This window comes from Odontesthes bonariensis, chromosome 21 (assembly GCF_027942865.1).
Source record: "Odontesthes bonariensis isolate fOdoBon6 chromosome 21, fOdoBon6.hap1, whole genome shotgun sequence".
Lineage (NCBI taxonomy): Eukaryota > Metazoa > Chordata > Actinopteri > Atheriniformes > Atherinopsidae > Odontesthes > Odontesthes bonariensis.
The window spans coordinates 1,431,031-1,458,096 of NC_134526.1; the positions used below are offsets into that span (position 1 = coordinate 1,431,031).

The window sequence follows — 27,066 nt, forward strand, 5'->3', positions numbered from 1 at the left end:
ACTGCTGGTGTGAGTGCTTACCTCCGGCTGCATCTGCGGGGCGCTCGGGTCCAACTGGGCTCGGGGTATCAGAACCGCCTTCTGCTGAGGAACACAAACCGTTAGACCCAGAGGAACCGGGAACACAAACCGTTAGACCCAGAGGAACCGGGAACACAAACCGTTAGACCCAGAGGAACACAAACCGTTAGACCCAGAGGAACCAGGAACACAAACCGTTAGACCCAGAGGAACCGGGAACACAAACCGTTAGACCCAGAGGAACCGGGAACCAGGAACACAAACCGTTAGACCCAGAGGAACCAGGAACACATACCGTTAGACCCAGAGGAACCGGGAACACAAACCGTTAGACCCAGAGGAACCGGGAACCAGGAACACAAACCGTTAGACCCAGAGGAACCGGGAACCAGGAACACAAACCGTTAGACCCAGAGGAACCGGGAACACAAACCGTTAGACCCAGAGGAACCGGGAACACAAACCGTTAGACCCAGAGGAACACAAACCGTTAGACCCAGAGGAACCAGGAACACAAACCGTTAGACCCAGAGGAACCGGGAACACAAACCGTTAGACCCAGAGGAACCGGGAACCAGGAACACAAACCGTTAGACCCAGAGGAACCAGGAACACATACCGTTAGACCCAGAGGAACCGGGAACACAAACCGTTAGACCCAGAGGAACCGGGAACCAGGAACACAAACCGTTAGACCCAGAGGAACCGGGAACCAGGAACACAAACCGTTAGACCCAGAGGAACCAGGAACACAAACCGTTAGACCCAGAGGAACCGGGAACCAGGAACACAAACCGTTAGACCCAGAGGAACCGGGAACACAAAGCGTTAGACCCAGAGGAACCGGGAACACAAACCGTTAGACCCAGAGGAACCGGGAACACAAACCGTTAGACCCAGAGGAACCGGGAACACAAACCGTTAGACCCAGAGGAACCGGGAACCAGGAACACAAACCGTTAGACCCAGAGGAACCGGGAACACAAAGCGTTAGACCCAGAGGAACCGGGAACACAAACCGTTAGACCCAGAGGAACCGGGAACACAAACCGTTAGACCCAGAGGAACCGGGAACACAAACCGTTAGACCCAGAGGAACCGGGAACACAAACCGTTAGACCCAGAGGAACCGGGAACACAAACCGTTAGACCCAGAGGAACCGGGAACCAGGAACACAAACCGTTAGACCCAGAGGAACCAGGAACACAAACCGTTAGACCCAGAGGAACCGGGAACACAAACCGTTAGACCCAGAGGAACCGGGAACCAGGAACACAAACCGTTAGACCCAGAGGAACCGGGAACACAAACCGTTAGACCCAGAGGAACCGGGAACACAAACCGTTAGACCCAGAGGAACCGGGAACACAAACCGTTAGACCCAGAGGAACCGGAAACACAAACCGTTAGACCAAGAGGAACCGGGAACACAAACCGTTAGACCCAGAGGAACCGGGAACACAAACCGTTAGACCCAGAGGAACCGGGAACACAAACCGTTAGACCCAGAGGAACCGGGAACCAGGAACACAAACCGTTAGACCCAGAGGAACCGGGAACACAAAGCGTTAGACCCAGAGGAACACAAACCGTTAGACCCAGAGGAACCGGGAACACAAACCGTTAGACCCAGAGGAACACAAACCGTTAGACCCAGAGGAACACAAACCGTTAGACCCAGAGGAACCGGGAACACAAACCGTTAGACCCAGAGGAACCGGGAACACAAACCGTTAGACCCAGAGGAACCGGGAACACAAACCGTTAGACCCAGAGGAACCGGGAACACAAACCGTTAGACCCAGAGGAACCGGGAACACAAACCGTTAGACCCAGAGGAACCGGGAACACAAACCGTTAGACCCAGAGGAACCGGGAACCAGGAACACAAACCGTTAGACCCAGAGGAACCGGGAACACAAAGCGTTAGACCCAGAGGAACACAAACCGTTAGACCCAGAGGAACCGGGAACACAAACCGTTAGACCCAGAGGAACACAAACCGTTAGACCCAGAGGAACCGGGAACACAAACCGTTAGACCCAGAGGAACACAAACCGTTAGACCCAGAGGAACCGGGAACACAAACCGTTAGACCCAGAGGAACCGGGAACACAAACCGTTAGACCCAGAGGAACCGGGAACACAAACCGTTAGACCCAGAGGAACCAGGAACACAAACCGTTAGACCCAGAGGAACACAAACCGTTAGACCCAGAGGAACCGGGAACACAAACCGTTAGACCCAGAGGAACCGGGAACACAAACCGTTAGACCCAGAGGAACCGGGAACACAAACCGTTAGACCCAGAGGAACCGGGAACACAAAGCGTTAGACCCAGAGGAACACAAACCGTTAGACCCAGAGGAACACAAACCGTTAGACCCAGAGGAACACAAAGCGTTAGACCCAGAGGAACCGGGAACACAAACCGTTAGACCCAGAGGAACACAAACCGTTAGACCCAGAGGAACCGGGAACACAAACCGTTAGACCCAGAGGAACACAAACCGTTAGACCCAGAGGAACCGGGAACACAAACCGTTAGACCCAGAGGAACACAAACCGTTAGACCCAGAGGAACACAAACCGTTAGACCCAGAGGAACACAAAGCGTTAGACCCAGAGGAACACAAAGCGTTAGACCCAGAGGAACCGGGAACACAAAACGTTAGACCCAGAGGAACACAAAGCGTTAGACCCAGAGGAACCGGGAACACAAAACGTTAGACCCAGAGGAACCGGGAACACAAAACGTTAGACCCAGAGGAACACAAACCGTTAGACCCAGAGGAACACAAACCGTTAGACCCAGAGGAACACAAAGCGTTAGACCCAGAGGAACCGGGAACACAAACCGTTAGACCCAGAGGAACACAAAGCGTTAGACCCAGAGGAACCGGGAACACAAAACGTTAGACCCAGAGGAACCGGGAACACAAAGCGTTAGACCCAGAGGAACCGGGAACACAAACCGTTAGACCCAGAGGAACCGGGAACACAAACCGTTAGACCCAGAGGAACCGGGAACACAAACCGTTAGACCCAGAGGAACCGGGAACCAGGAACACAAACCGTTAGACCCAGAGGAACCGGGAACACAAACCGTTAGACCCAGAGGAACACAAACCGTTAGACCCAGAGGAACCAGGAACACAAACCGTTAGACCCAGAGGAACCGGGAACACAAACCGTTAGACCCAGAGGAACACAAACCGTTAGACCCAGAGGAACCGGGAACACAAACCGTTAGACCCAGAGGAACCGGGAACCAGGAACACAAACCGTTAGACCCAGAGGAACCAGGAACACAAACCGTTAGACCCAGAGGAACCAGGAACACAAACCGTTAGACCCAGAGGAACCAGGAACACAAACCGTTAGACCCAGAGGAACCGGGAACACAAACCGTTAGACCCAGAGGAACCGGGAACCAGGAACACAAACCGTTAGACCCAGAGGAACCAGGAACACAAACCGTTAGACCCAGAGGAACCGGGAACACAAACCGTTAGACCCAGAGGAACCGGGAACACAAACCGTTAGACCCAGAGGAACCGGGAACACAAACCGTTAGACCCAGAGGAACCGGGAACCAGGAACACAAACCGTTAGACCCAGAGGAACCGGGAACACAAACCGTTAGACCCAGAGGAACCGGGAACACAAACCGTTAGACCCAGAGGAACCGGGAACCAGGAACACAAACCGTTAGACCCAGAGGAACCGGGAACACAAACCGTTAGACCCAGAGGAACTGGGAACCAGGAACACAAACCGTTAGACCCAGAGGAACCGGGAACACAAACCGTTAGACCCAGAGGAACCGGGAACACAAACCGTTAGACCCAGAGGAACACAAACCGTTAGACCCAGAGGAACACAAACCGTTAGACCCAGAGGAACACAAACCGTTAGACCCAGAGGAACCGGGAACCAGGAACACAAACCGTTAGACCCAGAGGAACCAGGAACACAAACCGTTAGACCCAGAGGAACCGGGAACCAGGAACACAAACCGTTAGACCCAGAGGAACCGGGAACACAAACCGTTAGACCCAGAGGAACCGGGAACACAAACCGTTAGACCCAGAGGAACAATGTGGACCACCTTGTGAGTGTTTTCGTACCGTTGTAAACACGGCGTCGCTGTCCTCAGTCTCATCGTCCACTGGATAATCTTCTGCTGGCAGCGGGGGCTTCGGACAATCAAACAGACAACAGTTGGTGAAGAAAAGTTTGGACCCGACCCGACCTGCTCAGAGGTCAGAGGTCGTTACTGATTTGTTGTCACTCTGGTTCAGACTGAGCTTTAAAGAATCAGTCGGTTATATAACCCGGACTCATCTCAGGATCATACCGGGATGCTGTCCTGATCCCTGCCGCCTCCGGTGGATCCAGAGAAAGAGGGGGACGCTGGCTCCGGCAGAGCCCAGGATGTGGCTCCTGTGCCCGGGTTATAGTAGTAAACTCTGCCTGTGACCTGGTCCAGCAGCTGCTCCCAGCCGGGGGAGCCCTGAAGGAGGGAGGGAAGGAAGGAAGGAAGGAAGGAAGGAAGGAAGGAAGGAAGGAGGGAGGGAGGGAAAGAGGAAGGAAGGAAGGAAGGAAGGAAGGAAGGAAGGAGGGAAAGAGGGAGGAAGGAAGGAAGGAAGGAAGGAAGGAAGGAAGGAAGGAAGGAAGGAAGGAAGGAAGGAAGGAAGGAAGGAAGGAAGGAAGGAAGGAAGGGAAGGAGGGAGGGAAAGAGGAAGGAAGGAGGAAGGAAGAGGAAGGGAGGGAGGGAGGGAGGGAGGGAGGGAGGGAGGGAGGGAGGGAGGGAAGGAAGGAAGGAAGGAAGGAAGGAAGGAAGGAAGGAAGGAAGGAAGGAGGGAGGGAGGGAGGGAGGGAGGGAGGGAGGGAAGGAAGGAAGGAAGGAAGGAAGGAAGGAAGGAAGGAAGGAAGGAAGGAAGGAAGGAAGGAAGGAAGGAAGGAAGGAAGGGAAGGAGGGATGGGTTAGTGTGCAGGACGGTGAGCAGTGGAAACAGAAGCCCCTTTCACACTGCGACCCGCTACCTTAGCCGGTCCAAATTGCACCTTCGACCCGTCGAGCAATGTGAGCGCTTGGCGTGTTGGTGACCCGTGTCGCCTGAAGCCGAGTTCAGGGGGCGTGGCCTAGTGGCAGAGCGTCACACGAAACACATAAAATGCTGCGCGTGTACAATGACGTAGGCACAAGCCATGCGTCGGAGGTAGGGTTAAATACACCTTGAGGGCTCGTTTTTGCAATTGTATATGCAGTTCATGGAGATGTTATTTTACGGGGTGTGGATGGTTACAACGTGGGATGCCGCCGAAGAACATATGCGGAGAATACAAGAGCACTATAGTCCCCGACATGTGGCGGTAAATAACGCCCTCTGCTCGGGGGCTGAGGAGCTCGCGGACCTCCTTGTCTCCCCAGTTGGCCATATTAAAAAATGTCTTGAACTTGATGTAGGCTAAAACAGAGTAAAACTTGTCCTCACCTGTCGCTGTTGTTCTGAATCAGCTGTCCATTCTGTCTTTTAAACTCCTCACGTCACGCCCACGTCCGACCCGCGTCGATTGTGTTCACACCAAACTCGGCTCGGCAAAAAGACGAGGGTCCGACGCGGGTCGAAAGGCGAGTCGAGTTGACGCGGCAGCCCGGGTCGGCAGTGTGAACGCAACAGCGGACACGCTAAATTCGCGGATTAAACGCGGGTTATTCGGCAGTGTGAAAGGGGCTAGAGTCTGTTTGGGGTGCTGGTACCTGAGAGGAGGAAGGGGGGGACGGCAGGCCGGACTGGTCCATGTCTCCGGCCGGGGGGGAGGTGGGGCTGCAGGGGGGGGACCAGGTGGTCTGCCCACTCCCAGGGTGGAAGTAAAACAGCTTCCCACTGTCCTGGTCAGTGTGCACCTGAACAAAGAGGTTCAGGGTTAGGGTTCAATCCGGGTTAAAGGGTCTTTATTCACTGTTGCCTCATTTATAAACACGAATGTGAAATAAAAATATGGAAAAGTTATTCAGAGTTTCATCCATCTGAGTCCTGATGTCTTTAAATGTTGCTTCCAGTCTGAACCTCACCGTAGGAAACAGCTTTCAGTCTGAACCTCACCGTAGGAAACAGTTTCCTGTCTGAACCTCACCGTAGGAAACAGCTTCCAGTCTAAACCTCACCGTAGGAAACAGCTTCCTGTCTGAACCTCACCGTAGGAAACAGCTTCCTGTCTGAACCTCACCGTAGGAAACAGCTTCCAGTCTGAACCTCACCGTAGGAAACAGTTTCCTGTCTGAACCTCACCGTAGGAAACAGCTTTCAGTCTGAACCTCACCGTAGGAAACAGCTTCCTGTCTGAACCTCACCGTAGGAAACAGCTTTCAGTCTGAACCTCACCGTAGGAAACAGCTTCCTGTCTGAACCTCACCGTAGGAAACAGTTTCCTGTCTGAACCTCACCGTAGGAAACAGTTTCCTGTCTGAATCTCACCGTAGGAAACAGTTTCCAGTCTAAACCTCACCGTAGGAAACAGTTTCCTGTCTGAACCTCACCGTAGGAAACAGTTTCCTGTCTGAACCTCACCGTAGGAAACAGCTTCCTGTCTGAACCTCACCGTAGGAAACAGCTTCCTGTCTGAACCTCACCGTAGGAAACAGCTTCCTGTCTGAACCTCACCGTAGGAAACAGCTTCCTGTCTGAACCTCACCGTAGGAAACAGCTTCCTGTCTGAACCTCACCGTAGGAAACAGCTTCCTGTCTGAACCTCACCGTAAGAAACAGCTTCCTGTCTGAACCTCACCGTAGGAAACAGCTTCCTGTCTGAACCTCACCGTAGGAAACAGCTTCCTGTCTGAACCTCACCGTAGGAAACAGCTTCCTGTCTGAACCTCACCGTAGGAAACAGCTTCCAGTCTGAACCTCACCGTAGGAAACAGCTTCCAGTCTGAACCTCACCGTAGGAAACAGCTTCCTGTCTGAACCTCACCGTAGGAAACAGCTTCCTGTCTGAACCTCACCGTAGGAAACAGCTTCCTGTCTGAACCTCACCGTAGGAAACAGCTTTCAGTCTGAACCTCACCGTAGGAAACAGCTTCCAGTCTGAACCTCACCGTAGGAAACAGTTTCCTGTCTGAACCTCACCGTAGGAAACAGCTTCCAGTCTGAACCTCACCGTAGGAAACAGCTTCCTGTCTGAACCTCACCGTAGGAAACAGCTTCCTGTCTGAACCTCACCGTAGGAAACAGCTTCCTGTCTGAACCAACCTCACCGTAGGAAACAGCTTCCAGTCTGAACCTCACCGTAGGAAACAGTTTCCTGTCTGAACCTCACCGTAGGAAACAGTTTCCTGTCTGAACCTCACCGTAGGAAACAGCTTCCTGTCTGAACCTCACCGTAGGAAACAGCTTCCTGTCTGAACCAACCTCACCGTAGGAAACAGCTTCCAGTCTGAACCTCACCGTAGGAAACAGTTTCCTGTCTGAACCTCACCGTAGGAAACAGTTTCCTGTCTGAACCTCACCGTAGGAAACAGCTTCCTGTCTGAACCTCACCGTAGGAAACAACTTCCTGTCTGAACCTCACCGTAGGAAACAGTTTCCAGTCTGAACATCACCGTAGGAAACAGCTTCCTGTCTGAACCTCACCGTAGGAAACAGCTTCCAGTCTGAACCTCACCGTAGGAAACAGCTTCCTGTCTGAACCTCACCGTAGGAAACAGCTTCCTGTCTGAACCTCACCGTAGGAAACAGCTTCCTGTCTGAACCTCACCGTAGGAAACAGCTTCCAGTCTGAACCTCACCGTAGGAAACAGCTTTCAGTCTGAACCTCACCGTAGGAAACAGCTTCCTGTCTGAACCTCACCGTAGGAAACAGCTTCCAGTCTGAACCTCACCGTAGGAAACAGCTTCCAGTCTGAACCTCACCGTAGGAAACAGTTTCCTGTCTGAACCTCACCGTAGGAAACAGCTTCCTGTCTGAACCTCACCGTAGGAAACAGCTTCCTGTCTGAACCTCACCGTAGGAAACAGCTTCCTGTCTGAACCTCACCGTAGGAAACAGCTTCCTGTCTGAACCTCACCGTAGGAAACAGCTTCCAGTCTGAACCTCACCGTAGGAAACAGCTTTCAGTCTGAACCTCACCGTAGGAAACAGCTTCCAGTCTGAACCTCACCGTAGGAAACAGCTTCCAGTCTGAACCTCACCGTAGGAAACAGCTTCCAGTCTGAACCTCACCGTAGGAAACAGCTTCCAGTCTGAACCTCACCGTAGGAAACAGCTTCCTGTCTGAACCTCACCGTAGGAAACAGCTTCCAGTCTGAACCTCACCGTAGGAAACAGCTTCCAGTCTGAACCTCACCGTAGGAAACAGCTTCCAGTCTGAACCTCACCGTAGGAAACAGCTTCCTGTCTGAACCTCACCGTAGGAAACAGCTTTCAGTCTGAACCTCACCGTAGGAAACAGCTTCCTGTCTGAACCTCACCGTAGGAAACAGCTTCCTGTCTGAACCTCACCGTAGGAAACAGCTTCCTGTCTGAACCTCACCGTAGGAAACAGCTTCCTGTCTGAACCTCACCGTAAGAAACAGCTTCCTGTCTGAACCTCACCGTAGGAAACAGCTTCCTGTCTGAACCTCACCGTAGGAAACAGCTTCCTGTCTGAACCTCACCGTAGGAAACAGCTTCCTGTCTGAACCTCACCGTAGGAAACAGCTTCCAGTCTGAACCTCACCGTAGGAAACAGCTTCCTGTCTGAACCTCACCGTAGGAAACAGCTTCCTGTCTGAACCTCACCGTAGGAAACAGCTTCCAGTCTGAACCTCACCGTAGGAAACAGCTTCCTGTCTGAACCTCACCGTAGGAAACAGCTTCCTGTCTGAACCTCACCGTAGGAAACAGCTTCCAGTCTGAACCTCACCGTAGGAAACAGCTTTCTTTTCCTCAGAAACAAGTGAGCTGTTCAGCTGGTGGAGCTCAGGTTGCATCTGATCAAACTTTAATTACCTCAGAAACACAAGACAGTCGCCTCCCCTGTCTCCTATCTCCTTACTCCCTCTCCTGTCCCCTTACTCCCTTTCTTTTCTCCTTACTCCCTCTCCTGTCCCCTTACTCCCTTTCTTTTCTCCTTACTCCCTCCCCTGTCCCCTTACTCCCTCTCCTGTCCCCTTACTCCCTCTCCTGTCCCCTTACTCCCTCTCCCCTTACTCCCTCCCCTGTCCCCTTACTTCCTCCCCTGTCCCCTTACTCCCTCTCCTGTCCCCTTACTCCCTCTCCTGTCCCCTTACTCCCTCCCCTGTCTCCTTACTTCCTCCCCTGTCCCCTTACTCCCTCTCCTGTCCCCTTACTCCCTCCCCTGTCTCCTTACTTCCTCCCCTGTCCCCTTACTCCCTCCCCTGTCCCCTTACTTCCTTTCCTTCTTCACTTCCTTTTTATGTTTCCTTTAAATGAAAATGTAAAACCCTCGTCGGAGGGAACGTCTCACCTGCCATCCGTCCTGTGGGCTGAGAGGGGAGGCGGGGCTTATCACAATGGAGGCGGGGCTTATCGCGCCGGAGGCGGGGCTTGATGGTGAAAGGGTACGAGCCGGAGCGGAGGGGGCAGGCTCTGCAGGAGGTGGGGAGGGGAGGCCAGAAGCAGAGATCTGAGACGTTTTCTTCAGAGAGGGGAAGTTGGCGTAGATGGGCGACTTAGCGCTGAGCGAGCTGTCCTACAGAGAGAGAGAGAGAGACCGTCAGAGCGGCATTGGACCGGCGTCAGACCATCATACTGGTTAGCAACGATTAACTGATACAAATCTCATTGTTAAAGATGTTAAAGATGTTAGCTAGCAGAGAGCTAACAGTGAGCTAACAGAAAGCTAACAGAGAGCTAGCAGTGAGCTAGCAGAGAGCTAACAGAGAGCTAACAGACAGCTAACAGAGAGCTAACACAGAGCTAACAGAGAGCTAACAGAAAGCTAACAGAGAGCTAGCAGTGAGCTAGCAGAGAGCTAACACAGAGCTAACAGAGAGCTAACAGAAAGCTAGCAGTGAGCTAGCAGAGAGCTAACAGCGAGCTAGCAGAGAGCTAACAGAAAGCTAAGAGAGAGCTAACAGAGAGCTAACAGACAGCTAACAGAAAGCTAGCAGAGAGCTAGCAGTGAGCTAACAGAGAGCTAGCAGAGAGCTAACAGAGAGCGAACAGAGAGCTAACAGCTGCTTTTCCCGGAGGACGAGAGGAACAGAACCGCCAAACTGGACCAGAACCAGTTTCAGAGCGTCCTGAGTGAGTCCTTTGTTGATCTTTGTTGATCTTTGCTGAGTTCCATGTGCTGCAGACGGCCGTAATCTCCGTCTGTCCGGATGAAGCGAGCTGCCGTCCAACAGGAAGAGCTCCTCCCAAGTTTTATAAACACACACACACACAGCTCCATCTTCATCACTTCTGAGGACATCACATGACCACTTTTATTTCCTGCTGCTGTACCTTTAAATCTGGAAGTAAAAACCTGAATAACTCTTCTTCATGGCCTCTGATGTTGGAACGTTCCATCAGTGGATCTGTGGGTGGGATCGACTCTTCTTCACGGCCTCTGATGTTGGGAGGTGGGTTCGACTCTTCTTCACGGCCTCTGATGCTGGGAGGTGGGTTCGACTCTTCTTCACGGCCTCTGATGCTGGGAGGTGGGATCGACTCTTCTTCACGGCCTCTGATGTTGGGAGGTGGGTTCGACTCTTCTTCACGGCCTCTGATGTTGGGAGGTGGGATCGACTCTTCTTCACGGCCTCTGATGTTGGGAGGTGGGTTCGACTCTTCTTCACGGCCTCTGATGTTGGGAGGTGGGATCGACTCTTCTTCACGGCCTCTGATGTTGGGAGGTGGGATCGACTCTTCTTCACGGCCTCTGATGCTGGGAGGTGGGATCGACTCTTCTTCACGGCCTCTGATGTTGGGAGGTGGGTTCGACTCTTCTTCACGGCCTCTGATGCTGGGAGGTGGGTTCGACTCTTCTTCACGGCCTCTGATGCTGGGAGGTGGGTTCGACTCTTCTTCACGGCCTCTGATGCTGGGAGGTGGGTTCGACTCTTCTTCACGGCCTCTGATGTTGGGAGGTGGGTTCGACTCTTCTTCACGGCCTCTGATGCTGGGAGGTGGGTTCGACTCTTCTTCACGGCCTCTGATGCTGGGAGGTGGGTTCGACTCTTCTTCACGGCCTCTGATGCTGGGAGGTGGGTTCGACTCTTCTTCACGGCCTCTGATGCTGGGAGGTGGGTTCGACTCTTCTTCACGGCCTCTGATGTTGGGAGGTGGGATCGACTCTTCTTCACGGCCTCTGATGTTGGGAGGTGGGATCGACTCTTCTTCACGGCCTCTGATGTTGGGAGGTGGGTTCGACTCTTCTTCACGGCCTCTGATGCTGGGAGGTGGGTTCGACTCTTCTTCACGGCCTCTGATGTTGGGAGGTGGGATCGACTCTTCTTCACGGCCTCTGATGTTGGGAGGTGGGTTCGACTCTTCTTCACGGCCTCTGATGCTGGGAGGTGGGTTCGACTCTTCTTCACGGCCTCTGATGCTGGGAGGTGGGTTCGACTCTTCTTCACGGCCTCTGATGCTGGGAGGTGGGTTCGACTCTTCTTCACGGCCTCTGATGTTGGGAGGTGGGTTCGACTCTTCTTCACGGCCTCTGATGCTGGGAGGTGGGATCGACTCTTCTTCACGGCCTCTGATGTTGGGAGGTGGGATCGACTCTTCTTCACGGCCTCTGATGCTGGGAGGTGGGATCGACTCTTCTTCACGGCCTCTGATGCTGGGAGGTGGGTTTGACTCTTCTTCACTGCCTCTGATGTTGGGAGGTGGGTTCGACTCTTCTTCACGGCCTCTGATGTTGGGAGGTGGGTTCGACTCTTCTTCACGGCCTCTGATGTTGGGAGGTGGGTTTGACTCTTCTTCACGGCCTCTGATGTTGGGAGCGTGTTGGGATGACTGAATATTCTTCCTCTGTAAGGCGCAGCTGGCCTGAGAGCAGCTGATTCGTATCAGCTGATCCTCCTCTGAATGTTTAACAGACCATAATCACCCGGTTACACATTAACCTGAACGGACTCCGTCTCTTCTTCTTCTCTCAAACGTTTAATCTGCTCTGAGTTTCTGAAGCTGAACTTTTTAAACGTTAAACCTCTTTCAGTTTCTGAGAGAATCAACCTGCACCCACCACCGGTTCATTCACCGGTTTATTCACCGTGGGAGGACTGAAGCGTAAAAAGCAGCCAGGTCAGCTTTAATCACTTTACCCATAATGCATCTGTGGCTGTGTCGGTGTTACTGAAGTCTGCTCGGTGTGGAACTCCATCAGAAAAACCTCTGAAAGTTTCTCCTTCTGTTAAGAATCCGTCTGGAGCTGAAGCCGCTTCACACTGCCGGAATGCATGTTAGCCCCGCCCTTAGCGATATATAGCCCCGCCCTTAGCGATATATAGCCCCGCCCCTAGCGATATACAGCCCCGCCCCTAACTACATGTAGCCCCGCCCGTCCCTGTGAACTTGATCAGTTTAATGCTCCAGCTTCATCTGGGTCCAGAAGCTCCTTTAATTACTCCTGGAACCGCCCCCCTGGATCGATTCAATCTCCTTTAATCAGTCCTGGAATCTTTTCAAGGACCACACGACTCACTCAGAACCCTCAAGGACTCCTCGATGGTGTCCACAGAAGCAGAAAACTTGTTGATAAGTTCAGGAAACCTTCCAAAAGGACAGTCAGACTTTCCACTTGGATCCATTCAACCTTCTCAAGGATGCCTTGAAATGACTCACAGATGTACAGCACTTTCTCAAGGACTCATGCGATACCTTTAAGGATTTACCTCCAGTTTCCAGAAGTTTTAACCTTCTTTTTAACCTTCATTAGAACAAACTCAGTGGAAAATATTTCATTTCTTTTGTGAAACAATCAGAAGAAAAAAGGATTTTTTTTTATGGAAAAAGAAACGACTCCAGGTCTGCGTTCACATACCTGATCAGGGTTTTACCCCCACTGAAAAACAGGCTTGGGTCCAGGTTAATTTCAGGTTAATTCCAGGTTCCATGCAGTCTTCTCCAGGAGTTCCTGGATCTCCTCCAACTATCAGAGATTTCTCAGGAACCTTCAACTCCACCTCTGAGGATCCCCTAAAGAAAGCTCAAGGCTCAGACTTTCTCCTGGAATGTCCTGGAGAAGCCTGGAAACTCTCCCGGTGCTCCTTCTTTCTGTCCTGGAGAAGCCTGGAAACTCTCCCGGTGCTCCTTCTTTCTGTCCTGGAGAAGCCTGGAAACTCTCCCGGTGCTCCTTCTTTCTGTCCTGGAGAAGCCTGGAAACTCTCCCGGTGCTCCTTCTTTCTGTCCTGGAGAAGCCTGGAAACTCTCCTGGTGCTCCTTCTCTCTGCTGAGACACTTTGTGGAGACACAGCGTCTCTCTCAGAGTAATCTCTAGGATCAGGTCCTCAGGGATCTGCAGTTTGTTTTCTGTTCAGGAAACGAGCTGCACTCAGAAAACCAGGATCCAGAGTCCCGATCCAGAGTCCCGATCCAGAGTCCCGATCCAGAGTCCCGATCCAGAGTCCCGATCCAGAGTCCCGATCCAGAGTCCCGATCCAGAGTCCTGACCAGCAGTACTGCAGCTTCCTGAAGCTCTCTCAGAGTTTCTCTTTGGACATTTTCTGCTTCTTCCCTCATCTTCAGTCCAGGCCTTGTAACTGAGCATCTTCAGAGGAATGTGTTTTTGAAACACAGGAGGAAATCTGACCCAAAGTCACCAAATAAAACACAAAAAATAACAAAATAAAACAGAAAAACACCAAAAAATAAATTTAAATAAAGAAAAAAATAAAAAAAATAAAAAATAAACCAGAAAGACACCAAAAATTAAATAAATAAAAAGGAAAACACAAAATAAAACAGAAAAACACCAAAAAATAAATAAATAAAAAGGAAAATACAAAATAAAACAGAAAAACACCAAAAAAGAAATAAATAAAGAAAAAAAGAAAAAAAAACAAAATAAACCAGAAAGACACCAAAAATTAAATAAAGAAAAAGGAAAACACAAAATAAAACAGAAAAACACCAAAAAAGAAATAAATAAAGAAAAAAAGAAAAAAAAACACAAAATAAAACAGTCCTGATCAATAACAGAACAGACAACTTAGCAAAGAAGCCGTTTTAAACTGGATCTTTAGGCACTTTGTTCCCAGCAGCCTGTCACAGAGACACATCATTTGTTCCCATTTCTTTAGCTGCATGTGTGAAAAACAGCAAAGATAACACAGTCTGACAGACAGAAAACAGGATTTCTGCAGCAACAAGGTGATTCCCAAAGAGCTGTTAGCTGAAAACTTGGCATATCTCAGCATGGTGTGCAGTGTGTCCTTAAAACATTTGAGGAAACTGGACAAGTGGAGGACAGAAGAAGAAGTGTCAGGCCTAAAGAACTATCTCCAGCAGATGAACGGGAGGAAATCTGACCCAAAGCCACCAAATAAAACAGAAAAAAACAGAAAAAAACAGAAAAAACAGAAAAAACACAAAATAAAACAAAAAAGTACAGAAAAACACAAAATAAAACAAAAAACACACAAAACACGGAAAAAAAACACAAAAAACACAAAAAACACGAAAAAAACACAAAATAAAACAGTCCTGATCAATAACAGAACAGACAACTTAGCAAAGAAGCCGTTTTAAACTGGATCTTTGGCCCTTTGTTCCCAGCAGCCTGTCACAGAGACACATCATCTGTAGAATAAGAACAGGATCTGATGTCCTTAAGAAAGAGGAAAAACTCCGGAGCTTCTTTTAGTATTTTAATGTTTCAGCAGCGAGTTCACAGAGAGAAAAGGTTCTCTCTCAGGTTACTGCTTCCTGCTCCGTCCTGCAGGCGGCGCCGCAGCGCCCTTCTCTCGCCATTTCCTGTCTGCCTTGAACACATCCTGCAGGTAGTGACATCACTGCATCCTGCTGACCTCATCACATCCTGCTTTTACATCACAGACCCTGAACCGGCAGCAGCACCCCCACATGAGGCTGCTGGAGCCCCCCGTCCACCTCCATCATCTCATGGTCTGATAATAAAGCTGCTGGAGCCCCCCGTCCACCTCCATCCTCTCATGGTCTGATAATACAGCTGCTGGAGCCCCCCGTCCACCTCCATCATCTCATGGTCTGATAATACAGCTGCTGGAGCCCCCCGTCCACCTCCATCCTCTCATGGTCTGATAATACAGCTGCTGGAGCCCCCCGTCCACCTCCATCCTCTCATGGTCTGATAATACAGCTGCTGGAGCCCCCCGTCCACCTCCATCCTCTCATGGTCTGATAATAAAGCTGCTGGAGCCCCCCGTCCACCTCCATCCTCTCATGGTCTGATAATAAAGCTGCTGGAGCCCCCCGTCCACCTCCATCCTCTCATGGTCTGATAATAAAGCTGCTGGAGCCCCCCGTCCACCTCCATCCTCTCATGGTCTGATAATACAGCTGCTGGAGCCCCCCGTCCACCTCCATCCTCTCATGGTCTGATAATAAATAATAATCACTTAGAATGATTATCTAAACTTAGTAGGATGGAAATCGATTGAGATTGTGGAACAAATACCAAATCAATAAAAAGTAAAAACTGCCCCCCCATCTATCTTCTGTACCCCTCAATCCAGCTCAGGGGGGTGGAGCCTATCCCAGCTGGGTCAGAGGTTCACCTGCACAGGTGGCCAGTCCAGCGGCGTCGAACAGGGGGGAAAGTCAGACTGATTCACAGGGTCCAGCCTACAGGGGGGGGGGCCCTAAGGGAAATTTTCTTCTTTCGTTTTTAAAAAAATCATTTTTTAAATAATATCAAATGTTAGTAATTTATGTAAATCCAATGTTCTCTGGAAATACATCTGTTGAAATGTATATCCCAGCCTGCAAATAGGCTATAATCTATATCAGACACCCCCATTATCAGTGCGCATTGGTTTAGTCCGCCCTCTGGGGGACTTTTGATTGTACATGCAATAAATTTCACTCCCTTCATTATTAGGCATTAAACGCAGCAGCCGGCACATGAGAGATGTCATCCAAAGAAAAAAATCAGGCTTTCAGAAAAGAAAAGAAAGGCAAGAGAGACAGAGGAAACAAAATGAAGGAAAGCAACTGCTTACTGATTTATTTCCCAAGAAAGGTGAGCCCAAATGTCAAAATTACAGCCCACAGTAACTGATTATCCCATTCCGTTGCATAGCACTGTGATAGCAGCCGAAGTCAAATAATTAAAAAATAATCTCTCATTTTGTTGGCTACCACGTAATTGTGATATAGAAGCCATATTTGTCTTAAATGTATTTATTTTCATAATAACTATTAGCCTATACAAGTGTCCCAAAAGCCTAACATAGGGTCGATGTTGGTTCAAATATTTGTCCAAATGTTAGCAAAGCTAATTTGTAAAATGAATCCCACTCAGTTTCAGAAAATGTCTCAGAATGTGATGATGCTGCAGCAGCTGCAAGTGGTGTCAACCTGAGAGAAGGTGAGCCTAATTTAGCTAATATAATCTTAAGCAGGCCTACGTTTCAGGGTGCCTTGAGAGGTTGAGTGGTTTGTTCCATGGTAGTGGTTGTTCCTGGGACCCCAAGTTTGGTAATACGTCCCTGGGCCATTCCATCACAGTCCACCACAGCCCATCACAGTCCACCACAGTCCACCACAGCCCATCACAGTCCACCACAGTCCATCACAGTCCACCACAGTCCACCACAGTCCACCACAGTCCATCACAGCCCATCACAGTCCACCACAGTCCATCACAGTCCACCACAGTCCACCACAGTCCACCACAGTCCACCACAGCCCATCACAGTCCACCACAGTCCACCACAGCCCATCACAGTCCACCACAGTCCATCACAGTCCACCACAGTCCACCACAGTCCACCACAGTCCATCACAGCCCATCACAGTCCATCACAGTCCACCACAGTCCACCACAGTCCACCACAGTCCATCACAGCCCATCACAGTCCACCACAGTCCACCACAGTCCACCACAGTCCACCACAGTCCATCACAGTCCACCACAGTCCACCACAGTCCATCACAGTCCACCACAGTCCACCACAGTCCATCACAGTCCACCACAGCCCATCACAGTCCATCACAGTCCACCACAGTCCATCACAGTCCATCACAGCCCATCACAGTCCATCACAGTCCACCACAGTCCATCACAGTCCACCACAGTCCACCACAGCCCATCACAGTCCACCACAGCCCATCACAGTCCACCACAGTCCACCACAGTCCATCACAGTCCACCACAGTCCATCACAGTCCACCACAGTCCACCACAGTCCATCACAGCCCACCACAGTCCATCACAGTCCACCACAGTCCATCACAGCCCATCACAGTCCATCACAGTCCACCACAGTCCACCACAGTCCATCACAGTCCACCACAGTCCATCACAGTCCACCACAGTCCACCACAGTCCACCACAGTCCATCACAGCCCATCACAGTCCATCACAGTCCACCACAGTCCACCACAGTCCATCACAGCCCATCACAGTCCACCACAGTCCACCACAGTCCACCACAGTCCATCACAGTCCACCACAGTCCACCACAGTCCACCACAGTCCATCACAGTCCACCACAGTCCACCACAGTCCACCACAGTCCACCACAGTCCACCACAGTCCATCACAGCCCATCACAGTCCACCACAGTCCACCACAGTCCATCAGAGTCCATCACAGTCCATCACAGCCCATCACAGTCCATCACAGTCCACCACAGTCCATCACAGCCATCACAGTCCATCACAGTCCACCACAGTCCACCACAGCCATCACAGTCCATCACAGTCCACCACAGTCCACCACAGCCCATCACAGTCCACCACAGCCCATCACAGTCCACCACAGCCCATCACAGTCCACCACAGTCCACCACAGTCCATCACAGTCCACCACAGTCCACCACAGTCCATCACAGTCCACCACAGTCCACCACAGTCCATCACAGCCCATCACAGTCCATCACAGTCCACCACAGTCCATCACAGTCCATCACAGTCCACCACAGTCCACCACAGTCCATCACAGCCCATCACAGTCCATCACAGTCCATCACAGCCCATCACAGTCCACCACAGCCCATCACAGTCCACCACAGCCCATCACAGTCCACCACAGTCCACCACAGTCCATCACAGTCCACCACAGTCCACCACAGTCCATCACAGTCCACCACAGTCCACCACAGTCCATCACAGCCCATCACAGTCCATCACAGTCCACCACAGTCCATCACAGTCCATCACAGTCCACCACAGTCCACCACAGTCCATCACAGCCCATCACAGTCCATCACAGTCCATCACAGCCCATCACAGTCCACCACAGTCCACCACAGTCCACCACAGCCCATCACAGTCCACCACAGTCCACCACAGTCCATCACAGTCCACCACAGTCCATCACAGTCCACCACAGTCCACCACAGTCCACCACAGCCCATCACAGTCCATCACAGTCCATCACAGCCCATCACAGTCCACCACAGTCCATCACAGTCCATCACAGCCCATCACAGTCCATCACAGCCCATCACAGTCCACCACAGTCCATCACAGTCCACCACAGTCCATCACAGCCCATCACAGTCCACCACAGTCCATCACAGTCCATCACAGCCCATCACAGTCCATCACAGCCCATCACAGTCCACCACAGTCCACCACAGTCCACCACAGTCCATCACAGTCCATCACAGCCCATCACAGTCCATCACAGTCCATCACAGCCCATCACAGTCCATCACAGCCCATCACAGTCCATCACAGCCCATCACAGTCCATCACAGTCCATCACAGCCCATCACAGTCCATCACAGTTAAAGTTTAAAGTTAAGTTTAAAGGTCGTGTTCTGGATTTAAAGGTCGGGTTTGGTCTAATGGGTTTTTAACATACAGAATACGTCTGTAGGTTCTGGACCCGGGTCCACTTCTACTAAATCTGAGGCGACTTACTTGTGAGCTGGGTGGAGCAGGTGGAGGCTCCGCCGGTGCTCCTGGACTCTCTCTTCCTCCAACCAGAGACTCCAGGTCCAGGTTCAGGTCCTGGATGGACTCGTAGATGTGGTTGGAGTCTTCCTCCCTCAGGGAATCCTCCTCCTTCTCGTCCTCGCTGCTCATCTCCTCCTCCGCCACCTCATCCTCCTCCTCCTCATCTGGCAGCGGTGGATGCTCCTGGTTGTCACGGCGACCCTCGGAGGATAAGGAGGCGTTGTGGAGGTTGTGCGGGGGGACCACCGGCATTTCCACCGGGATGGGCCGGGCCGGCAGGAGGGGGTCTGCCGGACTGAAGCTGGGAACTCGAGGTTTCCCAGAGTCCTGGTGGTCCTCCAGGAGCCCCGGCAGGAGGGGCTGCTTTCTGCTGTCAGCCATGTTTGTAGTCCTGCCGGTGTCTGTGGACCCGGTCTCTGCCGCGCCAGCAGGAGGGTTGCTGGGGTGCCTCGACGACGGCACCACCACAGGCGTCATGTCCTGGAGGTCCAGCGGGACTCCAAACGTGGACATGCGGTTTTCGTTCTTGAGGTACCGGGTGGAAGCGTCGGATCTGAGGCGGATCGTCACCTCGTCGCCTTTGGTTCTGGTCCCGCTGGGCTCCTCCAGAGGCTTTGGAACCGGGACCGGAACAGGAACGGGGGCGGCTACAGGATGCAGCACCGGTTCAGGACTGGGTGGACCGGCAAAGTCCAGAGGTGAGGGGAAGTCCGCCGGCAGCTCCTTGACGTACTTGGCCGGGATGTAGAAGGGCTTGGAGCTGCGGTCGTCCCGGACCTGCCACCAGTGGTCGTTGGTCTTGGCCAGCAGGACGTAGCGCTCGTTGGGTTTGATGGAGACCAGGTCCCCGTCCCGACCCTCGTACTTGTACTCGAACTCCACCAGGACCAGACCCAGACCTGGAAGGACAGGTCCAGATGTTATTACGAAGACACGTGGACACAAACCCAGGTCTTACAGAGGTCAAAGCATCAATCAATCAATCAATCAATCAATCAATCAAACTTTATTTATATAGCCCTTTACAACAGCCAACTGGTACTCAAAGTGCTTTACAACAGGATAAAGACACCAATATATAAAACAAAACATAAAACACGATTCAGAAAATGGTAAAAGTGCTAAAAGTGCTGCATGGCATTAAAAGCCTTCCAGAAGTACAATAAAATTAATTGAATAAAATTTGCAAAAAATTAAGATAATTTAAAAAGAGCGGATAGAATGGATGCATAGTGGCCCTAATCAGAGTTGGAACGCCGGTCTAAAAAGATCTTAAGCTTCGATTTAAAAAGGCCGAGATCAGTGATCAGTGAAAGAATCAGAATGGAACCGGGTCAGAACTTTTGTTGGCTTGTGAGCAGCTTTTCTAAAGTTCTGTGCAGCTTCCATTTTAAATCGTGGTCCAGGTTCACTTCAGGGTGGTGGTTTTATTCGTTTGGTTCTGGTCTGACATCATTTAGGTGGATCTCCGGCCTCACGGACAGAAACCAGATGTTTCCAGGTGTGCCGGTTTGGAGACCGGTCAGCGACTCGGACCGGTTCAACGACAGAACTCACCTCTGCTGAGCAGGGAGGAGGAGGTCGCCATTATGACGAGTCTGAGCTCCACAGGCCCCGCCCCCTCAGGTCGATCTCTCTGAAGGCGAGGGGTCAAAGGTCAGCCCTGATCCTGCGTCCGGAAACAAAGAAAACACCAAAATGAATAAATGAGCTCCTCTTTAACCTGGGAGCACACGTGCAAACCCACTGTAGTGGCCATAAAAAACAAATTAAACTCAAACCAAACAAAATCAAAAGGCCACTGATGCACCATGGGGGATGTGGTTTGAAGGCCACTGATGCACCATGGGGGATGTGGTTTAACGCAGGAAGAAGAAGACGAATGTTCAAAATGAATTCTTGTGTTTTCTGATGATTTATTTCAAAACATTAAATCAAAGAAGAAAACCTGCTGCTCTCTCCTTTTCCCTGCTAAAAAAACCATCGGCCCACCCAGGTGCATGCTGGGACTCCAGGTGCCCAGTGTGACCCAATTACCAAAATATTCTAAACAAATGACTAACTAACAAAGAATATTAGCAAAAAATCTAATCTAAATAAAGCACTGAAATTAATCAAATAAAGTTACTCATAATTAGCTAATTACATTTACAACTAGAACCAAAAAAACAAAAAACTAACTTTACAAATAGCTCCTACACCCACGTTTGATGTTTCATCCAGAACCGGTTCAGTGTGCATCTCTTTCTGATTATGTCACCTGGAGGAACAGGTTCTGTCTGCGGTTCTGGTGCGTTTGTATTCATGTTTCACCTCTTTCTGACACTTGGGGCTCATGGCACAGAAAAGCAGCAAATTCCTGGAATAACAGCAGCTGCCGGCACACAGAAACTTCAGGAATGACGGATACGAGTTGGTCTGCGTGTCAGAACAAGTCCGACGTCCTCCGGCACGAACACAACAACACGCTTCACCGTCTCATGGCTTCAGAAACACGCAGCAAAGCGTTTCCGTGGCAACGTTAAAGGACCTCATACGTAGAGCTAAACTCTGCAGGCTGAGAAAGGGAAGTCACAGGTGAGCCCCGACACAGGGGTGGAAGGAAAAGGTTCAGATGCATCAGCGGTTCTGATCAGCCCTCATTTCTTTACTCATTTCCATGTAAACAGGAAACAGCTGCAGGGATTCACTGCAACATGAATACAGCCCGAATACAGGCAGAATACAGGCAGAATACAGGCAGAATACAGTCAGAATATAGTCAGAATACAGTCAGAATACAGGCAGAATACAGCCAGAATACAGGCAGAATACAAGCAGAATACAGGCAGAATACAGCCAGAAACTAGTCAGAATACAGGCAGAATACAGGCAGAATACAGCCAGAAAATAGTCAGAAAATAGTCAGAATACAGCCAGAAAATAGCCAGAATACAGCCAGAAAATAGTCAGAAAATAGTCAGAAAATAGTCAGAATACAGTCAGAATACAGCCAGAATACATTCAGAATACAGCCAGAATACAGCCAGAATACATTCAGAATACAGCCAGAATACAGCCAGAATACAGTCAGAATACAGCCAGAATATAGCCAGAAAATAGCCAGAAAATAGTCAGAATACAGTCAGAATACAGCCAGAATACATTCAGAATACAGCCAGAATACAGTCAGAATACAGTCAGAATACAGCCAGAATACATTCAGAATACAGCCAGAATACAGCCAGAATACAGTCAGAATACAGTCAGAATACAGTCAGAATACAGCCAGAATATAGCCAGAATATAGCCAGAAAATAGTCAGAATACAGTCAGAATACAGTCAGAATACAGTCAGAATACAGTCAGAATACAGCCAGAATATAGCCAGAAAATAGCCAGAAAATAGTCAGAATACAGTCAGAATACAGCCAGAATACATTCAGAATACAGCCAGAATACAGCCAGAATACAGTCAGAATACAGTCAGAATACAGCCAGAATACAGTCAGAATATAGCCAGAAAATAGTCAGAATACAGTCAGAATACAGTCAGAATATAGTCAGAATACAGTCAGAATACAGTCAGAATACAGCCAGAATACAGCCAGAATACAGTCAGAATATAGTCAGAATATAGCCAGAATATAGCCAGAATATAGCCAGAAAATAGCCAGAAAATAGTCAGAATACAGTCAGAATACAGTCAGAATACAGCCAGAATATAGCCAGAAAATAGCCAGAAAATAGTCAGAATACAGTCAGAATACAGTCAGAATACAGCCAGAATACAGCCAGAATACAGCCAGAATACAGCCAGAAAATAGCCAGAAAATAGCCAGAAAATAGTCAGAATACAGTCACAATACAGTCAGAATACAGCCAGAATATAGCCAGAAAACAGCCAGAAAATAGCCAGAAAATAGTCAGAATACAGTCAGAATACAGTCAGAATACAGCCAGAATACATTCAGAATACAGTCAGAATACAGCCAGAATACAGTCAGAATACAGCCAGAATACATTCAGAATACAGCCAGAATACAGCCAGAATACAGCCAGAAAATAGCCAGAAAATAGTCAGAATACAGTCAGAATACAGTCAGAATACAGCCAGAATATAGCCAGAAAACAGCCAGAAAATAGTCAGAATACAGCCAGTCAGCAGGAGGAGCTGTGAGACGATTATTTGTTGTCAGTGTTTGATAGATAGATACTTTATTGATCCCGAAGGAAATTCAAGCTGGACTGAAACTGGGCTGGACTGGACTGGGCTGGACTGGGACCCTGCGGCCTTGTGCAGTCTGATGGTTCTGGTCCGTACGGATCACCGTCGGACTGGAACACCTCAGAGTGAAGTCGATGGGAGGCTGTTACACACTTTCCTGCCCGGCAGCCTCTGAGCCAGGCACAGAACAATGGCAGGAGGCTGATCTCAGGCCGGTTCTGTTTACAGAGGGAAGCGTCGGCTCTTCCTGTCTGCTGTAAGCCCCGCCCACACCGCTGCAGACCCCACCCCTTCATGACATCACACACTGGTGTGTGTGTGCTTCCTGCCTTTGTGGGCCAACAATAGTGAGGTCTGTGTGTTCGGAGCAGAGTGCTGGCTGAAGACCCTCCGATAACAGATCAATAACTGACCAATAACTGACCGATAAAAAAATCAATAACTGACCGATAACAGATCAATAACTGACCGATAAAAAAATCAATAACTGACCGATAACAGATCAATAACTGACCGATAACTGACCGATAAAAAAATCAATAACTGACCGATAACAGATCAATAACTGACCGATAACAGATCAATAACTGACCGATAACTGACCGACAACAGAACAATAACAGATCAATAACAGATCAATAACTGACCGATAACAGATCAATAACTGAGGCGCAGTCCAGAGACAACTCATTCAACTCGGGGCCCCGGCTCCCTTTCTATGTGTCCAAAACCTAAGCCTAATGAAGATTGGTGCTAGTGATGCTAACCAGGGACAGATCAGTGATGCTAACCAGGAACAGATCATCTGTGATGCTAACCAGGAACAGATCATCTGTGATGCTAACCAGGAACAGATCATCTGTGATGCTAACCAGGAACAGATCATCTGTGATGCTAACCAGGAACAGATCATCAGTGATGCTAACCAGGAACAGATCATCTGTGATCCTAACCAGGAACAGATCAGTGATGCTAACCAGGAACAGATCATCTGTGATGCTAACCAGGGACAGATCAGTGATGCTAACCAGGAACAGATCATCTGTGATGCTAACCAGGAACAGATCAGTGATGCTAACCAGGAACAGATCAGTGATGCTAACCAGGAACAGATCAGTGATGCTAACCAGGAACAGATCATCTGTGATGCTAACCAGGAACAGATCATCTGTGATGCTAACCAGGAACAGATCATCTGTGATGCTAACCAGGAACAGATCATCTGTGATGCTAACCAGGAACAGATCATCTGTGATGCTAACCAGGAACAGATCATCTGTGATGCTAACCAGGAACAGATCATCAGTGATGCTAACCAGGAACAGATCATCTGTGATGCTAACCAGGAACAGATCATCTGTGATGCTAACCAGGAACAGATCATCTGTGATGCTAACCAGGAACAGATCATCTGTGATGCTAACCAGGAACAGATCATCTGTGATGCTAACCAGGAACAGATCATCTGTGATGCTAACCAGGAACAGATAATCAGTGATGCTAACCAGGAACAGATCATCTGTGATGCTAACCAGGAACAGATCATCTGTGATGCTAACCAGGAACAGATCATCAGTGATGCTAACCAGGAACAGATCATCAGTGATGCTAACCAGGAACAGATCAGTGATGCTAACCAGGAACAGATCATCTGTGATGCTAACCAGGAACAGATCAGTGATGCTAACCAGGAACAGATCAGTGATGCTAACCAGGAACAGATCATCAGTGATGCTAACCAGGAACAGATCATCAGTGATGCTAACCAGGAACAGATCAGTGATGCTAACCAGGAACAGATCAGTGATGCTAACCAGGAACAGATCAGTGATGCTAACCAGGAACAGATCAGTGATGCTAACCAGGAACAGATCATCAGTGATGCTAACCAGGAACAGATCATCAGTGATGCTAACCACAAACGCACCTGCTCAGGTGAGCTCCAGGTGTGTTCCAGGTGTGTTTCAGGTGTGTTTGTGCTGCTCTATGAAGCAGCACAAACACACCTGCTCAGGTGAGCTCCAGGTGAGTTTCAGGTGTGTCTGATTGTAGGAGTTGGAATGTAGCCACCCCTCCCCCCTTCTGCTTCTCTCTGTTTGTCTGTCACTCAACCACTCCCACAGGCTGGTATGTGACACACACACACACACACACACACACACACACACACACACACACACACACACACACACACACACACACACACACACACACACACACACACACACACACACACACACACACATTCTGGCACTTAGTGCTGAATAAGGACCGACTAAAACCACTCACAAAGTGAGCACCAGTATTTCTAGTTCACTTAGAAACAAACAAAGATTCATTCCAGACACTCTGTGACGTAGTAATCCATTAACATCGCTTCAGATTTTGAGAAGCACAAAAGATTCAGAAAAAGATTTTTAACCTGTGTTAAACTTTAGGACATTCTGAGGTCCTACTGAGAAAATTAGGGGATAGCATCTATATAACCTAAGGAGGTAATCTGGAGGGAAACATAGTGAGGACCGGCCAAAATGACCTCACTATGTAAAAATGTCCTCACTCTGTAAAAATGTCCTCACAATGTAAAAATGTCCTCACTATGTAAAAATGTCCTCACAATGTAAAAATGTCCTCACTGTGTAAAAATGTCCTCACTTTGTAAAAATGTCCTCACTTTGTAAAAATGTCCTCACAATGTAAAAATGTCCTCACTGTGTAAAAATGTCCTCACTTTGTAAAAATGTCCTCACTTTGTAAAAATGTATTCACTATGTAAAATGTCCTCACTATGTAAAAATGTCCTCACTGTGTAAAAAAGTCCTCACTCAGTAAAAATGTATTCACTATGTAAAATGTCCTCACTATGTAAAAATGTCCTCACTGTGTAAAAAAGTCCTCACTCAGTAAAAATGTCCTCACTGTGTAAAAATGTATTCACTCAGTAAAAATGTCCTCACTGTGTAAAAATGTATTCACTATGTAAAAATGTCCTCACTGTGTAAAAATGTCCTCACTATGTATGTCCTCACTATGTAAAAATGTCCTCACTTTGTAAAAATGTATTCACTATGTAAAAATGTCCTCACTGTGTAAAAAAGTCCTCACTCAGTAAAAATGTCCTCGCTGTGTAAAAATGTCCTCACCCTGTAAAAATGTCCTCACTCTGTAAAAATGTCCTCACTGTGTAAAAATGTCCTCACAGTGTAAAAATGTCCTCACTATGTAAAAATGTCCTCACTATGTAAAAATGTCCTCGTGTAAAAATGTCCTCAGTGTAAAATGTCCTCACTGTGTAAAAATGTCCTCACAGTGTAAAAATGTCCTCACTCTGTAAAAAAGTCCTCACAATGTAAAAATGTCCTCACTTTGTAAAAAGGTCCTCACTCTGTAAAAATGTCCTCACTATGTAAAAATGTCCTCACTTTGTAAAAATGTCCTCATTATCTAAAAATGTCCTCATTGTGTAAAAATGTCCTCACAATGTTAAGTCCTCATAATGTAAAATGTCCTCACAATGTAAAAATGTCCTCACTATGTAAAAATGTCCTCACTATGCAAAAATGTCCTCATTATGTAAAAATGTCCTCATTATCTAAAAATGTCCTCACTGTGTAAAAATGTCCTCACTGTGTAAAAATGTCCTCACAATGTTAAAAAGTCCTCATAATGTAAAAATGTCCTCACTATGTAAAAATGTCCTCACTCTGTAAAAATGTCCTCACAATGTAAAAATGTCCTCACAATGTAAAAATGTCCTCACTATGTAAAAATGTCCTCACTGTGTAAAAA

At 49.1% G+C, this 27,066-nt stretch overlaps 1 protein-coding gene across 7 annotated transcripts in view; it reads right to left on the reverse strand.

Moving 5' to 3' along the window:
• Window positions 1-27,066, reverse strand: part of LOC142370748 (rho GTPase-activating protein 27-like) — a 47,018-nt gene that overhangs the window by 14,709 nt on the left and 5,243 nt on the right. For 5 of the 7 annotated variants that reach the window (XM_075453190.1, XM_075453189.1, XM_075453186.1 and 2 more), the window contains exons 2-8: window positions 20,628-20,739; window positions 19,035-19,969; window positions 9,499-9,723; window positions 5,791-5,937; window positions 4,384-4,539; window positions 4,154-4,222; window positions 22-84 (exon numbers count right to left, since the gene is read on the reverse strand). In XM_075453190.1, coding sequence (XP_075309305.1) covers window positions 22-84; window positions 4,154-4,222; window positions 4,384-4,539; window positions 5,791-5,937; window positions 9,499-9,723; window positions 19,035-19,969; window positions 20,628-20,658 — 1,626 coding nt within the window. In that variant the 5' untranslated portion in view covers window positions 20,659-20,739. The remainder of the gene's footprint in view (window positions 1-21; window positions 85-4,153; window positions 4,223-4,383; window positions 4,540-5,790; window positions 5,938-9,498; window positions 9,724-19,034; window positions 19,970-20,627; window positions 20,740-27,066) is intronic. The other 2 variants (XM_075453187.1, XM_075453188.1) reach the window with 2 other exon arrangements.